Below are 20,664 nucleotides of genomic sequence, written 5' to 3'. Positions count from 1 at the left end.
AGTTGTGTCTCGCTTCTGGTTTGGCTAAGGAAGCTCTGCAGATCAACTCAATCATGTCGATCATTTGTGTGGCAACGCAGCGGAGCTAAGCAGTACGTGGGCTAAACAGAAAGTGAGCGAATTGATTTCCAACATGGACTTGCATCGAGTTCGTCCGATGGGATCTTCGGCCAGTTTGAGTTGCTGAAGGCGGTGCTGTTGGTAGATTAAAGTAGAAATCACAGAATTAATATACAGTATGCATTTTGCATATGCTTGAATCAAAGCAGTAGAACCCACTTTAACCCTATTCTGATTTATCCAAATAATCTATGACAGAAAACCCAAAACCAGGACTGTGCTTGCATTAACATCAATCTCTGTGAGCCTTCTTAAAATCTCACCAGTCACTTCCAGAATCCACAACAGTGTGAAAAGTGGACCACAAATTATGTAAAGTGGAGGGAGAGCGAGACAGAGAGATAGAGAAAAAGAGATTGGCTAGCTTGCAACTGGCTGCCAGTAAGTGAATGAAAAGACAACAGTAACTTTTTTCAAAAAGGTACAGGGTGTTCCTGTATTATATTTTACATTTTCCAACACTCTTACTGCAATTAATTTACTAGAAAATGGGTCCAGCAACTAACTCACAAATAGCCAAAAATAACTAAATTCAAACCATTCTCTCACTAAGACACGTGCCCAGTATAATTTCCCAGTGTTACCACTCATAAAAATTTCCTGCTTTTTAAATATTTTGCCCACTATGCAATGTAGTTCATGGCAATTTACAGTATTCAGTTTAAACTCTACAGTATACAGTTAGTAAAAAAACTAAAGCGTTACTGATTCCACATAACAGTACCTGTCCCTGATTGGGAACTGTGTGAACCTTTTCAGGTCTGCAGCTGTAGATACCAGGGTTGCACAAATAGAATCGGATTAACCATAGACTCTAGAATCATAGAATCTATATAACTTGTGTGTGTCTCAAATGGCATGATCTTTCCAAAATAGGGCACTAAATATTGATTAGGGTGCCATTTGGCATGCAAAGGTCTCTGTGTCAAAGCTTTCTTTTCTGCTGTTGCTGTGAAGGAATGGATCATATCAAATCCTTAATCATATTGTGACCAATATCACAACCATGGAAGTTGTTATTAAATTCTGTCAGCTCAGGGCTACCTGTAAAAAATCTCTTAAAGAGTACGGTTGAAATGCGTAGTGAAATGGAAAGGGAACAGGGTGCCATTTGGGTGGGACCCTGTGCTTTGATTCCATTTAATGAAAACATCCCTTCGTCCCACTCTCCTTCCCTTGTGAAACCACTCAACAAGGGCAACCAGTCAAATGGAAAGTGTCAACACCATTTTGAGCTGCAACACACACACACACACACACACACACACACACAACAGTGGGATTAGTAGGACCCCTGCTAATATGCACTATATCAGGGCATATATCAGGCATGCAGCGCGAAAGGCCAAAGCGTTTGTTTTTCATCATCTTCTACAGCAGGAGTGATTCCATAAACATGGGCTGAGTGCAAAGAACTACCAGTTCTAAAGTGAAACACAGAAACTTTTTGCCAATTTCAGGATCATAGTTTCCTTCCCCCACCTTAAATGGTAAACACAGATCTTAAACCCCACTGTCCAAAAAAAGGAATCAACCCTACCTATTTATATTACTATTTTATTATTGTTTTTATGATTATTATTTTCAGATCCACAACCAACAGACACAGTCTTCAGTGGGCAGTCAAATTTAAGATGTGTATGTTGTAGGTGAATCAATTTGCTATAGCTACAGAACGTGAACGATAGCTATCCAGCTAGCCTGTTTATTTTGTTTCTAGATACTGTGATGTAATGTTGCACAGTACTTAGCCTCTCCCTAATGTGTAACGTTAGCTAATGTGATCTGGCAGCCGCTTCAGCATGTACTGTAGTTATCCTGCTGAGCTGACTAGCTATCAGTTAGCCAGATAACTAGCCAACTTCACCTATACAAGCTATGATATGTAGATGCTATGCAGCTTGGCTAAAATGCACAAGCTTTAGCCAACACATAAAACTGAATTTGCTATGATGTTATGGCCAGTTTGTCAGGAGGAAAGAAGAATAAAACTTCAGAAGGTCCATAAAATGGTTAGCTTAGCTATATCAACTACTCTGAGCAAAAAGGCCCTAAATGGTTACTTCAGCTGTCCCAGTAGGAGAACCCTTCGTGGTGAAATATAGAATATTCTATGAAAAGGGTTTTTACTGTAACCTAGACAGGTACTTCAAAGAGTTCTCTACGGGGACAGCTGAAAAACCCTTTTAGGTTGTAGATCAGGCGTCTCCCACAGGTTGATTGCATAGTAGCTCACAGGCCATTTATGAGTAGCTTGCAAAATAGTCCTGAAGTACATGTGAAACAAATTTCACAAGTATTACACAACGCAGGCTCACAGCTCCTCGAAATTATCCCTCTCCTGTTCTGTCAGCATTGGCTTGGAAGGCTAGAAATAATGCTCACATTTGGCAAATTCATTTTCATTAGGTTGCACCTGCTACACAGCAAACCTAAGCAGAGCATTCAATGAAGACCAGTGGTCCAATCCCTCTGGTGGTAATGTGTGTATGCAGATGGGCTTTAATTGAGCTGGACATCTGTATGTGCTCTGCAGGCTCACTATGCCATTTTTGATGAGGCAGGCTGATGCACATCTTTAATGGACTACAGGCCTGGTGCTTCTATAAACCCTACTGCTACATCATCTCACGCCTGGGCTGGCTCTAGCCTGTTGGGGCCCTAAGCAGATTTTGATTTGAGGGGCCTCCTTACAGAATCAAACCAATATAGGTTTATGTTTTAAACATTGATGTAATGTCCACACGTTTGAGCTAACATACCAAAAAAAATGTAAAGATAATAGTATTAAAGAGAGACTTGTTAGAGATTGGTAATATACAGCTCCGGAAAAAATTAATTGTTTCCGGAGCTGAAATGTACCATTTGTAAAGAAAGCATGTTTGTTATTTCTTATGCGATTCACATTCAACGTATGTCATAACAGAATGGCACAATCATAAACAAAACATGGCAACAAGGAAAAAATGAACAGACCTCTGCTCAAATGTCTGCATACCCTTAGTTCTTAATACTGTGTATTGCCCCCTTTAGCATTAATGACAGCATGCCGTCTTGTGTAATAGTTGTCTATGAGGCCCTGAATTGTTGCAGGTGGTCTAGCAAATTAAAGTGTGCCAGAAGCTGTGAGGTGTGTCAAGTTGTTGTTGGGCATATTGTAACCAGGCTTTTTTATGGCATTGGAGGAGTGAAGGCTTCTTTCTGGCAACTCGACCATGCAGCTCATTTTTGTTCCAAGTATCGTCATATTGTGCTCCTTGAAACAACCACACCCTCTTTTTCCAGAGCAGCCTGTATTTCTCCTGAGGTTACCTGTGGGTTTTTCTTTGTTAGTTTTGGCTGAAATCTTTCTGACCCTGGCTTGGTATGAAGAGATCCTGAATTTTCCACTTCTTAATAAGTGATTGGCATTTGCAAGGCTTTGGATATCTTTTTATATCCTTTTCCATCTTTATAAAGTTCCATTATCTTGTTATGCAGGTCTTTTGACAGTTCTTTTCTGCCCCCCATGGCCCAGTATCTAGCCTGCTCAGTGCATCCATGTGAGAGCTAACAAACTCAATGACTATTTATATACAGACACTAATTGCAATTTAAAAAGCCACAGGTGTGGGAAATTGACCTTTAATTGCCATTTGAACCTGTGTGTGTCACCTTGTGTGTCTTTAACCAGGCCAAACATTCAAGGGTATGTTAACTTTTGATCAGGGCCATTTGGGTGATTTCTGTTATCATTATGAATTAAAAAGGAGGCAAACAACTATGTGATAATAAATAGCTTCATATGATCACTTTCCTTAAATAAAATACAGTTTTTTTGCACGATCAGTCATATTTTCAAAATCAATGCCAAAATTTCACAATTTCTCCCAGGGTATGCAAACTCATGAGCACAACTTTGTAGTGATTCCTGGGAGCCATGGACATTTAGTTCCCTCTGCATTACAGCACTTTAGAGTGAATATGGTTACCCTAGGCCAGTGGTTCCCATCTACGGTCCTCAAGTACCCCCAACAGTACACATATTCATCGTAGCCCCAGCCAAGCACAGCTGATTCAACTTGTCAACTAATTATCAGGCTCTCACTGAGTTGAATTGGGTGTGCTTGTCCAGGGATACAACAAAAATGTGTGCAGTTGGGGGTACTTGAGGACCGGAGTTGGGAACCACTGCCCTAGGCTAGTTATGATGTTGAAATTTATGTTGCAACTTTCAAAGAAGGTTTTCTGAGAGTTATTAAAAAACCTCTGAATAACCCGTTGCTTCCAGTCTCAAAGCAGTAATAAAACCTGCTGGAAAACTTTCAATACACATTCTTAGAACCGCCCTGCAACATAAAAATAAAAGTGATCCGAACAGGCAACATTTTCCCCATCAATCTCAGAAAACTTTCAGAGGACTTTCAGTTCCAACAATCAGGAAAGGGTTTGCTCAGTTCCCTCAACTAATGTGAACCCAAAATATGTTCCTACAACTTCCAAGGAACCAAATGTGCTAGCGCAGTACTTTCAATTCTCATGAACTTACTGTATTTCTCTCAACGTGTCTGTTATATTAATCAGTATTGAGTGAATATAGGTCCCCTGATTTCACTTTTCTAAAGGACATTGAAAGGTCTAAATAGGCTGGCCTGTCTGTATGGATAGGGTTCATGCGTTTGAATATGCTGGCTTGTGGATTTACATGTGAGTGAGCATGGTGGGTTTTAGAGTAAAAAGAACAATACAAGGTTTAATCTAAGGTGCCATCACTGTATCACTCAGGTACTATCAAAGTTGTGGTGATTGGGTGCTGAAATGAGAGCAAAGGGATGTGCTTACAAATCTGTGTTGTGGTCTGAAAAATGTGTCTGAAAGTCTGCTCAAACAAAACTGTTGCACCATGTTGTGTTATTTTATAAATGTACTATACTTGTCTGCTAATGTTCTGTATTATTTCATGTTCAATGTTTTGTGTGGAACCCAGGAGGAGAAACAGCTTCTGCTAATGTTCTGTATTATTTCATGTTTAATGTTTTGTGTGGAACCCAGGAGGAGAAAAAGCTTCTGTTGAGATCAGTTTATGGGGATTCTAATAAAATCTTAAATCTCCCTCTCTGTGGGGGCTTCATTTATTCAAAACCAGCGCTCGCAATCCTGAAATAGCACTCTCTGTCTATCTCACCCACCCCCGTTCTCCCCCGTTCCTTAACCCTCACTCCCTCTTGCTCTTAATATGTAGTACATGCCCTGTGAAAATATCTGCTAGTTTTATGGAGAGATCTACGATAGTGTGGCTGGAGTCTCAGGTACTCTCCACCAGTTTTTCCATTAAACCATTAAAATATTATAAAAGTGAAAATCCCTTTCCAAATGTCAACGTGTTTCTAAATAAGTAATAAAATGAGAAAATTCAATGTCGGCCTTTTTAGTCACTTCACGTCATACCCTCCCAAAAAGGTCAAGATAAATGTTATTTTAAATGTTCTCTTTTTTTCCCCCGTTCTGCCAACCCTTTTCTTTGCACCACAATATGACTTTGTTGTCACCATGGAGGGGGTATAGTTGTAGATGTTGGTGTATCTCTATAATTCAGCTCGTCTTTAAAGGAGATTAAAATGTTTCTTTTTGTTCACCACTGCCTTATTATTCTGATAACAGTATTCAACATCAACCACAACCTTGTGATCAAGTCCTTTACCAAGGTCACACGGATACAGCTTTGTGTCCCACAGAGACCCAGAAGAAGATGAATCACTCACCCCTGTCTTATCCGCTCCATTCTCAAGACACATTTAAAGTTTTACATGAGCATTTCTTTGACTTTTGTTGAAGGAGGTTTAACTTTTAAAACGGCACTTTGATTTTAGAAGAGGCACACTTCTATGCCTTCTTAGAGTTCTGCTGAAAACTACACAGTGTAGAGAATGCAGAGAGAGAGAGAGACAAGATACGGTTAAACTAAAATCTGCAGGATATGATTTTACTACAAAAAATAACAATAACTTTTCTTTATGATATAGTCTTTTTTCAGAGGCTTTTTTCAGAGGTATTGTTAGACTACAGTACATGAATATATTGACCAAAAACAACACCAAATCCATCCTTGCACCAGACCCTGCATCAGTTTGCTCTCAGGCCTCCTCCATGGCTTGAATGTGGGGTATACTGACAGAGCTGGAGATTATAAACCTTCCATCACCATGCCTGAAAAAAACTCCTCAATGGGGTTTAGGAAAGGGAGGGTATGGTGGGAGCTATTGGAGTGAAAATTGTGGATGCTGATCAAACCCGTTTTGGACTCGAGCAGATTGGTGGAAAGATACATTGTCATCAGGGACTATATATCTCATCTGCTCTCCCTATCTCTCTTCCTCCCTATCTCTCTTCCTCCCTATCTCTCTTCCTCCAAAGGCTCCACCTCTCATCCTCCTTCTTCCTCTTACTGCAACGTTGCCTTCCATTGTTGTCGAAGACGGGTAAACTCACCTGTTGCCTTTTTATAGTGCTTATGCCTGATTACTGAGTTTGCAATTAAGCACCTAAGTGTCTGTACACCTTATGGCCATGTTCGATCAATTGTTTCATAGGTGTGGTGTTTTTAAAGGCAGTGCCTGGAAATGGCAAAGACATCAGGTCTGATTTCTTTGTCTATTCTAGACAATTGTGTTTAGTGTTTTGCAAAACGTGTGGGGCTGTGAATATGCTTCTAGCTGTGCAGATCTGGGCTGTGGTTTTGTGCCTGGAGTGTCAGGTTTCACTAACTGTGTGCTATTTTTTATTTTAGTATCTGAACAATCATAAATATACTGTAAAAGATTAAATGACCTGTTCTCTTCTCTGAACGTCCTGATTAAGGTGACCACAGATAATCTGAATTACTGTTCTTGGTCTTGCTGTTCTTCATATCTTCATACTCCTCATCCACCACCTCATCCTCGTACTCTTCCTCCTCTGACTCAGATCCTTTCCATCCATTGTTGGTATTAACAATCAACACACTGGTGCCACCTGTGCACTCTGAATTCTGTACAGTTTGTTTGATCACATAATTCAAAACAAGTGTGAACAGTTTTGAGTTCTTGTGTGTAAAGGATGACAACTGTGTTGTAGTTGTGTTTACCATTTTGCAACACAGATGCATCAAAATGTGTGAAATGTGTTTTAATGAGTGAGAATGTCTTTAGAGTTTTCCAAACAGAGTGAATGCGAATTGCAAATGGTGTCAATCTACCTGAACCTTTTATAGGTTTTGCGAAAAGAGTGAATGATTCAACAAATGGCTACTGAACATGTGGTTCAGAGAATGGGGTATAGTGTTTTAGCAATTCAGAAAAACTGTAATAATATAATTCAAGCATTGTCTTAGATCACGTAGGTACGTAGATGCTACTACAGCCAAATAAACCATAGTATGGAAACGTAAAATATAGCTGACTCACTATTCATAATTATCATATTCATGTTTAGTGGAGAGGACGTTGAAGCCTGAGAAGAGTGAAGAGCTGGGAGACACCCGAGTGCTTGTCTGTGGAAGGAGAGCGGCTTCAACCCCATGTTTGATAATAAGAAAACAACGTACCTTTTTGCAAATCACAAATGTGTATTATTACTGGTATAACTAGCTTAACATATAATAATAACTTGATGGCCAGCCATCAAAGGATTAGCACACCTGTGTGTTTTGCGGAGAGAATGCGCAGGCTTTTAGGACCAGGCCACACCCCACCCGAGTCCTGCTGACAGCCAGATGTGTCAGTGGAGCGCTCAGCATTTCTCAATGTGATGTGAGAATGTCTGGTTTTCAGTAACTTTCTCCTATCGCGGAAATTGACATCTACTAATCGTATCATATTCATAATCAACATATTTGTCGGAGTACTCGGCACACCCCTAATGTTCACGAAAGAAGGAGAGTCGGGATTGTCAAGAGAGGAGGATAGAGGGGGTGATGAGGAGACAAGGAGAGACAGGGTGCTGAGGACAGGAGGTGAAAGGGGGCTATTGAGGAGAGAAGGACAGGGGGTGTTGAAGACAGAAGGAGAGGGAAGGTTTTTTTTAGAAGAGGAGAAGAGGGGGTGTTGAGTTGACAAGGAGGGACAGAGTGCTGAGGACATTGAAGAGAGAAAAAGAGAGGGGGTGATGAGGAGACAAGGAGAGAGGGGGTATTGAAGACCGAAGGAGAGGGGCTATAGTGGAGAAGAGAGACAAGTTGATTTGAATCTAGCCAGTGGAATGGGAAGGCTGTGCAAGGACACGGGTATAGGCAGAGTGAGCAATGCCCTGGGGCGTGATTACAAAACACAAAAAGAAACAAATGAAAAAGTGACCTTCGGCAGTTTTACAGTCAGGTCGGGATTCCCTCTGGACTCTCAAGGCATCTACCGCTCAAGGAAGCAATTTGTGGGGGAACACACACACACACACAAAGACAGGCTGTTTTTAACAGATGCAGCTTACTCCTTCCACTCCTTCCTTTATATACTCATTAGTCCTTACAGGGGGCGGGTGTGGAGGGGCGGGGTCGGCCATGCTGAATCCTCCCACGTTCCCATGTTGTGTGTTCTCCTTGATCTAGGACTTTGTTACTCTCTCTGCACTATCCATGGTCCTGAACCTCCGCTGCCACTGTACTTTCCTCTTTTGGGAGCGTGACGCAGATACAGATGGGTGTGTGACACTAGCTATCTGTTCTAAAGTTACCCACTAGTAATTCTAGCTAGCTATTTCGTCTAATTTTACCCACAAGAAATTCTAGCTAGCTATGTGGGCTTAAGTTACTGACAAGTTATTCTAGCTAGCTATGTGGGCTTAAGTTACTGACAAGTTATTCTAGCTAGCTATTTCGGCTAATGTTACCCACAAGTAATTCTAGCTAGCTATGTCGGCTAACATTACCCACAAGTAATTCTAGCTAGCTATATGGGCTTAAGTTACTGACAAGTTATTCTAGCTAGCTATGTCAGCTAATGTTACCCACAAGTTATTCTAGCGACTACCTATGTGGGCTAAGTTTACCGACAATTAATTATAGCTAGCTATGTGGGCTAATGTTACCCACAAGTTATTTTAGCTAGCTATGTAGGCTAATGTTACCCACAGATAATTCCAGCTAGCTATGTGGGCTAATGTAACCCACACATTTTTGCAATCTACCTTGCTTAACATAATACATTTTAGACCAGTATACATTTTGCTACATTGCTGCTATCCCTGCATTTCAGTTGCTCATGTACTTTCATTTGCCTTCATTGCACATTTAGAATTGCCATTTGTACTGTGTTTCAGACATTGGGGTTGTGAAGAGACATGGTGTCCTTTTGAATATTTATGGGTGTCTGAGCTGATTTGTAATTTGAAATAGATGTAAATAGAAGTGACACAAAGTGGGAGTGGGAGGAGGAGAGAGGAGAGGGAGACTAGGGTAAAAGGACAGGGGAAGAGGGGGTGGGGGGGGGGTATTGAGGTGAGAATTCAAAAGTATGAGTGTATGGGGAGGGTGAGATAGATTTATGGAGAAAAGCAAATGGAGAGTCCAAAAGGGGTTAGAGAGAAGTGGAGAACGAGGGGTCAAGATGTTAAGATTGCAGAAGAGGAGTTAGAGTGCAAGGAAGCAATACAATAAAAACAAATGTAACCCCAAATACATTTTGGAAACATGAACTCAAAACAAACTACATTCTAAAACTACCAACTACATTCTGTTGGGACACACTTTACAACTGTCAAAACAAAACTACATTACCTACAGGGGCACACATTACAACTGTCAAAACAAAACTACACTCTGTTGGGACACACTTTACAACTGTCAAAACAAAACTACATTACCTACAGGGGCACACATTACACCTCTCAAACCAAAACTACATTTTGATGGGAAACACATTACAACTGTGAAAACACAACGACATACTGTTGGGACACACTTTACAATGGTCAAAACAAAACTACATTACCTACAGGGGCACACATTGCAACTCTCAAAACAAAACAACATTACCTACAGGGACACAGATTACAGATTTATTGGTTTAACCTTGCTAAGGGATGTCAAATAATGTTGTAATCTGCAAGATTCTGCAAGTGCTTGTAAATTTACTTAAGAGAATCCCGGTCCTTTCTTACACACATAGACCTCACCTAATGTTCACCGATCAGCCATAATATAACATAACTGACAGGTGCAGTGAATACACCCACGTTTACCTTGGGGACCTTAGTGCTGCTATCTCTGCATCCCGGTTGCTCATGCTACTGTACTACATTACTCCTTTATTTGCCTCATTGCACATCTGCACGTTCCACTGGTAATATACACATACTTAATACTTGTAAATATTTTCTGCCCCCTATTTGCACTTCTGGTTAGATCCTAACTGCATTTGGTTGCACTGTGCTTGTACTGTTCTATGACAATAAAGTTGAATCTAATCTAATAACACCTGTCAGTTGATGGGATATAATAGGCAGCAAGTGAACATCCTGTCCTCAAAGTTGATGTGTTAGAAGCAGGAACAATGGGAAAGCATAAGGATCTGAACAATTTTGACGTGTGACAAATTGTGATGGCTAGATGACTGGGTCAGAGCATCTCCAAAGCTGCAGCCCTTGTGGGGTGTTCCCGGTCTGCTGTGGTCAGTACCTATCAAAGTGGTCCAATGAAGGAAAAGCGGTGAACCAGCGACAGGGTCATGTGCGGCCAACGCTCACTGATGTATGTGGGGAGCAAAGGCTGGCCCGTGTGGTCCGATCCAACAGACAAGCTACTGTAGCTGAAATTATTGAAAAAGTTAATTCTGGTACTAATAAGTTCAAGGTCATTTATTTATATAGCACATTTAAACAGCCGCTAGACAGACCAAAGTGCTTTAATGAACAAGTATATAAAAAATTTAATCAGCAAAACAACCCATAAACATATAGAGAACATCTAGACTAAGATGAACTGTAAAACAAAGACACAAATGTAAAATAATAAAGACAGCCCAAGAAAAATCATCAATATGCTATAGAGAACAGGTATGTTTTAACCAAAGACTTAAAAGCAGAGAGGTTTGGAGCCATTCTGATCTCTAGAGGGAGGGTGTTCCACAGACGAGGCCCTGCCACCGCAAAAGCACGCTCCTCTCTACGCTTTAGTCTGACCCGAGGGACTACCAGCAGCGCCTGGTCGTGGGATCTGAGACTTCTGGACGGAATGTACGGATGAATAAGTTCAGAGAGATAAACCGGAGCTATGTTGTGTAAAGATTTGTAGACAAAGAGGAGGATTTTAAAATCTATTCTCTGCCGAACTGGTAGCCAGCGTAAAGATCTGAGGATAGGAGAGATATGATCATATTTGCAACAGTTAAGGATAAGTCTGGCCGCAGCATTTTGGACCAACTGAAGACGGGAAATTTGAGAATCTGATATACCGCAATATAGTGAGTTGCAATAGTCCAACCATAATAAATCGGTCTTTGTAGACGCAAACCAGTCAGGGTGCCCATGCTGACCCCTGTCCACTGCCAAAAGCGCCTACAATGGGCACGTGAGCATCAGAACTGGACCACGGAGTAATGGAAGTGGCCTGATAGGCAGATTTGGCAGTTAGGACTTCATGAGGTAATCAACTATCTGTGACAGGACGGCCAAGAAGATGGTGGAGGGAGGCACTGGCATTTTTTCAAATATCAACCCCTTTCTTGTCCTTTCCTTCCAATCCTCTCCTCTCAACTCGTTAGTAGAGTTGGTATGATTTCTATGGGGGGTCTCCTATTTAATCATCACCGGCGGCAGCTGGATGTTCTGGTTCATGAACCTCCAGAGCCTCGAGGTTTGTAAAGCACCACTTTTAGAGGTTTTCATTATTATATTTCAGACGACTACTGAGTGGAGTGGGCAGAGATAATGAAAGGGGTGAGCGCATCTGGCTGAACAGATATGATAGTCTCTTCTAGGAAGGTGGTGGTTAGTGTATCGCTGTCGAGGGTATTATGTCTTTTTTTCCTTCCTTCCTTCCATGTTTGTATATGTTATACACTGACCTTGTTATGTTGTTATACCAAAAGTGTTTTAACGCTGTGCCTCTTCCTTTCACCCTTCTCCCACTCTCTTCCCCCTTTCTCCCACGCTCCTCCCACCCTCTTTTCCCCTTCTCCCACGCCCCCCCCTCCCTCTCCCATGCTCCTCCCACCCTCATCCTCCCTTCTCCCACTCTCTTCCCCCTTTCTCCCACACTCCTACCATCCTCTTCCCCCCTTCTCCCACGCCCCCCCTCCCTCTCCCATGCTCCTCCCACCCTCTTTTCCCCTTCTCCCACACTCCTACAATCCTCTTCCCCCCTTCTCCCACGCCCCCCTCCCTCTCCCACGCTCCTCCCACCCTCTTTTCCCCTTCTCCCACACTCCTACCATCCTCTTCCCCCCTTCTCCCACGCCCCCCCTCCCTCTCCCACGCTCCTCCCACCCTCTTTTCCCCTTCTCCCACACTCCTACCATCCTCTTCCCCCCTTCTCCCACGCCCCCCCTCCCTCTCCAACGCTCCTCCTGCCCTCTTCCCCCCTTCTCCCATGCCCCCCCTCCCTCTCCCACTATCCTCCCACACTCTTTCCCCTGTCTCTGTTTTCCAGCTGCTGCAATGGTGGCCAGCAGGGCAGCAGTAGAGAGCGGCTGTCCCCTAGGCCAGTTCCCCTGTGGTAATGTAACTGTGTGTCTGCACCAGGCCCTGCAGTGTAACGGACACCAGGACTGCCCCAACGGAGCCGACGAAGACAACTGTGGTGAGAAACTGAAGCGTCAGCACAGCTACTGCTTTCCTGAAACACAGTCACCCTGGAATATGTTATTTAACACATCTGAATAGCACGCCAAATCAAGCTGCTGTAGTTGGCTTCTGGCAGCCCTGATGAAGCCGGCACCAAGCCAAGAGGTAGAACTCTGGAAGGTGAGGTAGAAGAGGTACTGCTCAGAAAGGTGAGGTTGGGGCAGTGTAGTTCTGGAAGATGACGTAGGCTAGGGACAGTAGTGTTCTGGAAGGTAAGGAGAGGCAGTAGAGTTCTGGAAGGTGAGGTAGGGGCTGTCAAGCTCGGGAAAGTGAGGTAAAGGCAGTAGAGCACTGGAAGGTGATGCAGTGGCAGTAGAGCTCTGGAAGATGAGGTAAAGGCAGTAGAGCACTGGAAGGTGATGCAGTGGCAGTAGAGCTCTGGAAGATGAGGTAAAGGCAGTAGAGCACTGGAAAGTGATGCAGTGGCAGTAGAGCTCTGGAAGATGAGGTAGAGGCAGTAGAGCTATGGAAGGTGATGTATTGGGTGCTACTAGCAAAGTAATGATGTTATGCTGTATGGTCTTAAAGCCTAACTGTTGATGTTGTGTCTGTAGGGGACAACAGTGGTTGGGCGGACATCTTTTATCGCACCATCAGGAAGGTCAACCCTCAGCTCACACATCCAGATGGCTGCTGTGAGTGTTTGTGTGTGTATGTGTGTTTAAGTTGTTTTAAATATTTTGTGGGGACAAACATTCCCTAAACTGTTGTCAAAATAACTGCCTAATGAGGATTTTTTTCCTGTCCACATTTAGATTTTTTTTTGTTTTTTGGGCTTTAGTGTTTACTTTTGTATGGATAATGTGTTGTTGTGGTATAGTTAATTGTTCTCCACATAACATGTCGCTGTTTAGTTAATATTTGTATTCAAAGTGTGTTCTTTGATTTATTTGTTAATTTATTGTGTGTCATAATTTAGTGTATATTGCATTCACCATTTGTCCTGTAGTCTAAATTTGTACTGATGTGATGTTGTGTAGTTCAGTTTTTATATTGCGTTGCTGTGTAGCTTAATTTAGTTGTGCAGCTTAATTTTGTGTGGTTTAGTTTTGTATTTATAATGTATTTTTGTGTGTTTTAGTTTTGTAATAATCGTATGTGGTTGTACAGTTTTGCAGCAGTATCCAGAGCGTTGTGACTGCATAAAGACAGATCTGGAGTGTGTGGACGTCAATCTGCAGGATGTACCTCAGGTCTCCACCAACGTCACCTGGCTGTAAGTACATCTCTGTCATTTTGTGTGTCTGGGTGTGTTTAGGTGTGTGTGTGTGGTGGGGGGGTGCATGAGAAGATCTCACAAATTCACCTCAGATTTTGACACTTGCCCAAGGCTGGATGAATGTCTATGGATGTCAGAAACCAGTCACTGAGTAAAAAACTGTCACTGCCAAACTACCTCTCAGCAGGCCGACCTGATGGTAACAGCTAGAAGGTTTTAAAGGCAATTCCTCACATGCTGGACACAATCGTCTTATCTGGTTTTAAATGAATCAATAAAATAAATGATGATGATTTTGGAAACAAATCCCATGACTGTTGAATGATATTTAAAAAAAAAACACAAAATACATAATTTCCTTGTTACAAAACTCATTGGACTGTTATTTAAGCTGCATACAAAACACTCAAAAACTAGTTTATATTAATAAACAAGAAATTTGCATGAGTGCCAACAGACCCTTATGGGCAGGAATTCAATAATTGTGTTGACAGTTTTAGATTCAGAGCCAGTAGTTTATTACCTATAAAATCCCAAGTGGTGCTAAAACAAGAGACAAAGCACTGAAAAACACCCACAAACGTTCACAGACCATCATACAATCATATTAGCATAACACTTCCACAAATAGAGATTAAACTCTGTGTCTCTGTTTGTGTGCGTGTGTGTGTGTGTGTGCCTGTGCCGATAAGACTTAACTGCCTGCCTCCCCCTGTAGATAGTGAACTGAACAGATAGTAAATAATTCCAGGTTCAGAGTTTGAGTGTGAACATTTTGCATGCATGTGGGTTTGAGTGTGTGTGTGCATGTGAATGTGCGCATGAATGTGAACGTGTGTGAGTGTGCGTGACTGTGCGTGTGTGTGTTTGTGCATGTAGTCAATTCTAAAGGGATAGTGCAAAAAGTGGACACACTGAGAGACTGGGTAGCCATTAGATTCATTCCATGGTGTGTGTGTTTTATGACTTTGTGTGTCATAGATTGCCAACAGACTCCTAACACACACAGAAGAGCAGTAATTCAGTAATTATGTGGACAGTTTTTTGTTTCAGAGCCAGTAGTTTATTCCCAATAACAAACTATGAACTACTTGGTGCTAAAACGAGACACAGCACTGAAGCACACACTCAGACTTTCAAAGACCATCAAACAAACAATCAAATTAACATAATATACACTCTGTTTATTTGTGTGTGTGTGTGTGTGTACACTGTCATCTATGAATATTTGATATGTTTATGTGTTTTCCCTCGAGTTTTGCTTTATGGCTCATTAACCAGCTGTCATCTGAGTTTCATAGACATATCCATTTCAGAGTATGGAAAGTGTGTGTGGTATCCATTTCAGAGTATGGACAGGGTATGTGGTATCCATTTCAGAGTATGGACAGGGTATGTGGTCTCCATTTCAGAGTATGGCCAGGGTATGCGGTCTCCATTTCAGAGTATGGCCAGGGTATGCGGTCTCCATTCCAGGGGTCCTGAATTCCAGGGGGGCCCCCACTGATGTTTTTAGTCATTTTAATTAAAATAAAATATCACCACTAACCCAGATATCATGTTGATGTGGTTTATTACACTGTTTATGTTTCTTTCTCTTCATATGTTCCTGCAGAGAGAGGGCAAATAGTCACTGCAAGCATCTCTCTGCAGTGTGTGTGCATGTGTGTTTGTGTGAGCCCAGAAGGACCTGGGAGGCTACTTTTAGCATTTACGGTCCCCAGGACAATAAACACATGGTTTACATCTCAAAATCTGTCCCAGTATGGAGTCTGTGAGAGCACAGGCAGAGCCAATGAAGCATCTCAATTTTCTATTTCACAACTATAAATTATTGGCAGATCTCGAACCCGTTGGAGTCATGTGATCTTTCCTTAATCCCTGTTGAAAGTCCCATTTGGTTGAATACTTCAACTATGAAATCTGTTGCAAGCCCTCATTGGGAATGTACATTCTGAAACATGTTACCTCCAAGTTGAGTCTTCTGTACATTTTGATGGCTAATGCTAATGTAGTTCCTAACTCCCCCTAGTTTCTCTATCATTTTGTCTCTCTTTCTAACACACACTGACACAGTGTCAAAGACCAGATTTAGAAACTTATGATGCTTGTGTTCAATAGCCCTCCAGTATGTGATTTAAAATAACAAATCTGAATAAAATATATACAGTAACTCACAAAAGTTAGTACACCCCTCACATTTTTGCAAATATTTGATTATATAATTTCATGTGACAACAGTGAAGAAATGACACTTTGCTACAATGTAAAGTAGTGAGTGTACAGCTTGCATAACAGTGTAAATTTGCTGTCCCCTCAAAATAACTCAACACACAGACATTCATGTCTAAACCGCTGGCAACAAAAGTGAATACACCCTTAAGTGAAAATGTCCAAATTGGGCCCAATCAGCCATTTTCCCTCCCCAGTGTCATGTGACTCGTTAGTGTTACAAGGTCTCAGGTGTGAATGGGGAGCATGTGTTAAATTTGGTGTCATCGCTCTCACACTCCCTCATACTGGTCACTGGAGGTTCAACATGGCACATCATGGCAAAGAACTCTCTGAGGATCTGAAAAAAAGAATTGTAGCTCTACATAAAGATGGCTTTGGCTATAAGAAGATTGCCAAGACCCTGAAACTGGGCTGCAGCATGGTGGCCAAGACCATACAGTGCTTTAACAGGACAGGTTCCACTCAGAACAGGCCTTAGCCATGGTCGACCAAAGAAGTTAAGTGCACGTGCTCAGGGTCATATCCAGAGGTTGTCTTTGGGAAACAGACGTATGAGTGCTGCCGGCATTGCTGCAGAGATGGAAGGGGTGGGGGGTCAGCCTGTCAGTGCTCAGACCATACGCTGCACACTGCATCAAATTGGTCTGCATGGCTGTCGTCCCAGAAGTAAGCCTCTTCTAAAGATGATGCACAAGAAAGCCCACAAACAGTTTGCTGAAGACAATCAGACTAAGGACATGGATTACTGGAACCGTGTCCTGTGGTCTGATGAGACCAAGATGAACTTATTTGGTTCAGATGGTGTCAAGTGTGTGTGGTGGCAGCCAGGTGAGGAGTACAAAGACAAGCGTGTCTTGCCTACAGTCAAGCATGTTGGTGGGAGTGTCATGGTATGGAGCTGCATGAGTGCTGCCGGCACTTGGGAGCTACAGTTCATTGTGGTAACCATGAATGCCAACATGTACTGTGAAATACTGAAGAAGAGCATGATCCCCTCCCTTTGGAGCTGCAGGGCAGTATTCCAACATAATAACGAGCCCAAACACACCTCCAAGACAACCACTGCCTTGCTAAAGAAACTGAAGGTAAAGGTGATGGACTGGCCAAGCATGTCTCCAGAACTAACCGCTATTCAGCATCTGAGGGGCATCGTCAAACGGAAGGTGGAGGAGCGCAAGCTCTCTAACTTCCACCAGCTCTGAACTCCATGCCCAAGAAGATTAAGGCAGTGTGGGAAAATAAGGGTGGCCATACAAAATTTTGACACTTTGGGCCCAATTTGGATATTTTCACATAGGGGTGTACTCATTTTTGTTGCCAGCGGTTTAGACATTAATGGCTGTATGTTGCATTATTTTAAGGGGACAGCAAATTTACAGTGTTATACAGGCTGTACACTCACTTTACATTGTAGCAAAGTGTCATTTCTTCAGTGTTGTCACATGAAAAGATATAATCAAATATTTTCAAAAACGAAAATAACGTCATAATATATATATGAAATGTGTAAATGTTTAATTTAAATGTACACATTTGTTTGGAAGTATATTATTTGGCAACTTGTTTTGATATATCACATTCATTTTACAATTTTCCTTTTTGTTTTTGGTATGGAGTCCTTCAGCAACATGTTCCAAAGTGATGGCTCAGAAAAGCCAGAATTGCTCTTACCAGACGCATGGTGACACAAAATAATATATTTTTTAAGATATCAGACACTTATGCCAATTAATCCATAATGACAAATGACATGTTTAATTTATTGGCAGCTCTCCTAGGTCTGCTTTTCTCCTAGGTCTGTAAATAAACAAAGGTCTGTAAATACCCATAGATCCCTAAGAGATCTTCAAAACTGATTTTATGAGGGATGATAATGGATTGGATTTTGAAGAAGTTGCATTATGCATTATAAGTGGCAGTGTGCGTGTGTGTGTGTGTGTGTGTGTGTGTGAGTGAGTGAGTGAGTGTGTGCGTGTGTGTGTGTACATCTACTGCTTTTAACGGGTGTGTGTACTGTTCTGTGTGACCATAGCAACATTTTGTCTGTTTACTAATGCAGGTCTCTGAAGAGTAACCAGATACAGAGGCTGTCTGATAACATCTTCTCCCAATACACACACCTGCAAAGACTGTGAGTACTAAACCAGATGAAACTTTACTTGACCCAATGGGTTGGGATCAGAAATTATCTTTGTCCAAACACCAAGAACAGCTGAACAGTGAACCCCACCATGTTATGATATATTCAGGCACACATGCTCATAAGTAAGAGAGCTCATTAAACAGTGTGAGCACTCAACTTTACCGTTTGTTGGTAAATATTTTTGATATGGAGTCATACACAAATAAGCTCCAAGCTTGTTATTATTTTTGTTTTCATAAAAGCGGAGATGAAAGAAGAGCCCCCTTCCTGCCGTCTGTCACTAGATATAAAGGGTAGAATGGGTGGTACTATCACCTGGAAGTTGAAAGGTTTGAACCAGCCTTTAAAGAGAGCAACGCAATGAGCTTTGATATTAGATTAGATTCTTATAACAAAGCCAATAATGATTTCCACTATTGACTTGGGTGTTTTTTAGATTATCTATTCAACTTCCTTTGCTAAGGCAACAAGTACAGCAATTTTGGTTTGGAAGTGAATTCCCTTTCAACACCAAAACATGATTGCTTTTAGAGAGGCTTTGATATCTGATCATAGTAAGAGAGATTCACTCAGCCTCAGTTACCCTACTCAAAAAGCAAAGAGGATCTTTACTGCACACAAGGCTTGTACTCAGTTACTGATAGATAGTACTTTTTTTTACAAAAGAGGTATGTTCTCATTTTTCCAGTTCTTCGTCTCCACTGAGATGAAAGTGATATATTACAGGCCCTGTTCAAATGTGCATAATCTCAATAGGTCACCATGTTTCTGTCACTTGAGATCAAGAGGTCAAGGCCAATCTCCAGATGCCGATCTATGTTCACATCTGAACAGAAGACAGTCATTCGCATGGTTATCATATTCTAAAATGCCTTTCATTGTCTTATGTATAATATAAATTATTTCAAACTTTCCGTCCTGATAGGCAGAAACTTTCCCTGGGTGTCACCTTGGCACACCCATGCTTCAGTGCAGTCAATCAATCAATCAATCAAAATGTATTTATAAAGCGCTTTTTACAACAGCAGTTGTCACAAAGTGCTTTACAGAGACACCCGGCCTTAAACCCCAAGGAGAAAACAACAGTAGTGTTGAATTTCAGTGGCTAGGAAAAACTCCCTAAGGAGGTCGAATTTTAGGAAGAAACCTAGAGAGGACCCAGGCTCAGAGGGGTGACCAGTCCTCTTCTGGCTGTGCCGGGTGAAATATTAAGAGTCCAATTGGAATAATAAATACATTTCTCTGGGCTAAATCCAGAGTCTATTTGATTTTAGACTAGGTCAGAAGTATGACCAGGTGGACAAGGACAGGGACACCAACGGGCCCCCCAAACCAGGTAATCCGCAGGTGTGGACCAGGACCTCATCTCCTTCTAAAATTTTAAACTGGAGGAAACTGAGAAAAGTTAGTAGTACATCCCTCATGTCCCCCAGCACAATAATATAGCAGCGTAACACCTTGGAAACTGAGACGGGGGGGGTCCGGCGACACTGTGGCCCTACCCGGGGGAGGCCCCGGACAGGGCCCAACAGGCAGGAAATCAATCCACCCACATTGCCAGGCATCAACCAAAGGGACACCCACCAACCGCAACCCCCCTGAATGAGGGCCGAGTATTGCTAGCAGCGTACAGCCCAATTGCACAAGTGCGCAATAGAGAGTCAACAACAAGCCAGTGACTCTTCCCCCGAAAGGCATTGGAGGGAGGGCATCAGTCACTTTCCTTTCCATTCCATATTGATAAACTATAAAAATGTAGTAATTGTTTAGGTTGCAATATTCAGTTCATGGTACAAATTATACAACGTTCTCATTGAAAGAGAGAGAACTTGTTCACAATAGGAACAAAACCTCATATGACACCATTTCTGCAGCAAACAATGGCGATAACCTCAGTACAAGTGTCATGCTTTATTCTTAGGTCATGTTTTTTTTAAAGGGGGACTCACTGTTGCCATTTACCAAAGGTGAATTTATAAATTGTGGATATTGACAGAAGCCATTTCTGCATCTTTCCACTAGCTACCAGGGAGATCTTTTAAGATGCATGAATGCTAGTGATAGCTTTGACTTTCTTTTCCAAAAATGGTGGGAGTCAATGTAAGTGGGTGAATGTGTGGTGTCCTTCTTTGTGAAGGCAGTCATGTGGATGTGTTTT

General features: G+C 41.9%; 1 protein-coding gene across 4 annotated transcripts in view; it reads left to right on the top strand.

Moving 5' to 3' along the window:
- Positions 1-20,664, top strand: part of rxfp2a (relaxin family peptide receptor 2a) — a 77,145-nt gene that overhangs the window by 10,288 nt on the left and 46,193 nt on the right. For all 4 annotated transcript variants that reach the window (XM_010904254.5, XM_020047745.3, XM_020047747.3 and 1 more), the window contains 4 exons: positions 12,716-12,865; positions 13,464-13,544; positions 14,020-14,125; positions 18,423-18,494. In XM_010904254.5, coding sequence (XP_010902556.2) covers positions 12,716-12,865; positions 13,464-13,544; positions 14,020-14,125; positions 18,423-18,494 — 409 coding nt within the window. The remainder of the gene's footprint in view (positions 1-12,715; positions 12,866-13,463; positions 13,545-14,019; positions 14,126-18,422; positions 18,495-20,664) is intronic.

The sequence above is a fragment of the Esox lucius genome, chromosome 7 (genome assembly GCF_011004845.1).
Source record: "Esox lucius isolate fEsoLuc1 chromosome 7, fEsoLuc1.pri, whole genome shotgun sequence".
Taxonomy (NCBI): Eukaryota; Metazoa; Chordata; class Actinopteri; order Esociformes; family Esocidae; genus Esox; species Esox lucius.
The sequence above is the reverse complement of the archived record's forward strand: the minus strand, read 5'-3'. Positions and strand labels throughout refer to the sequence as shown.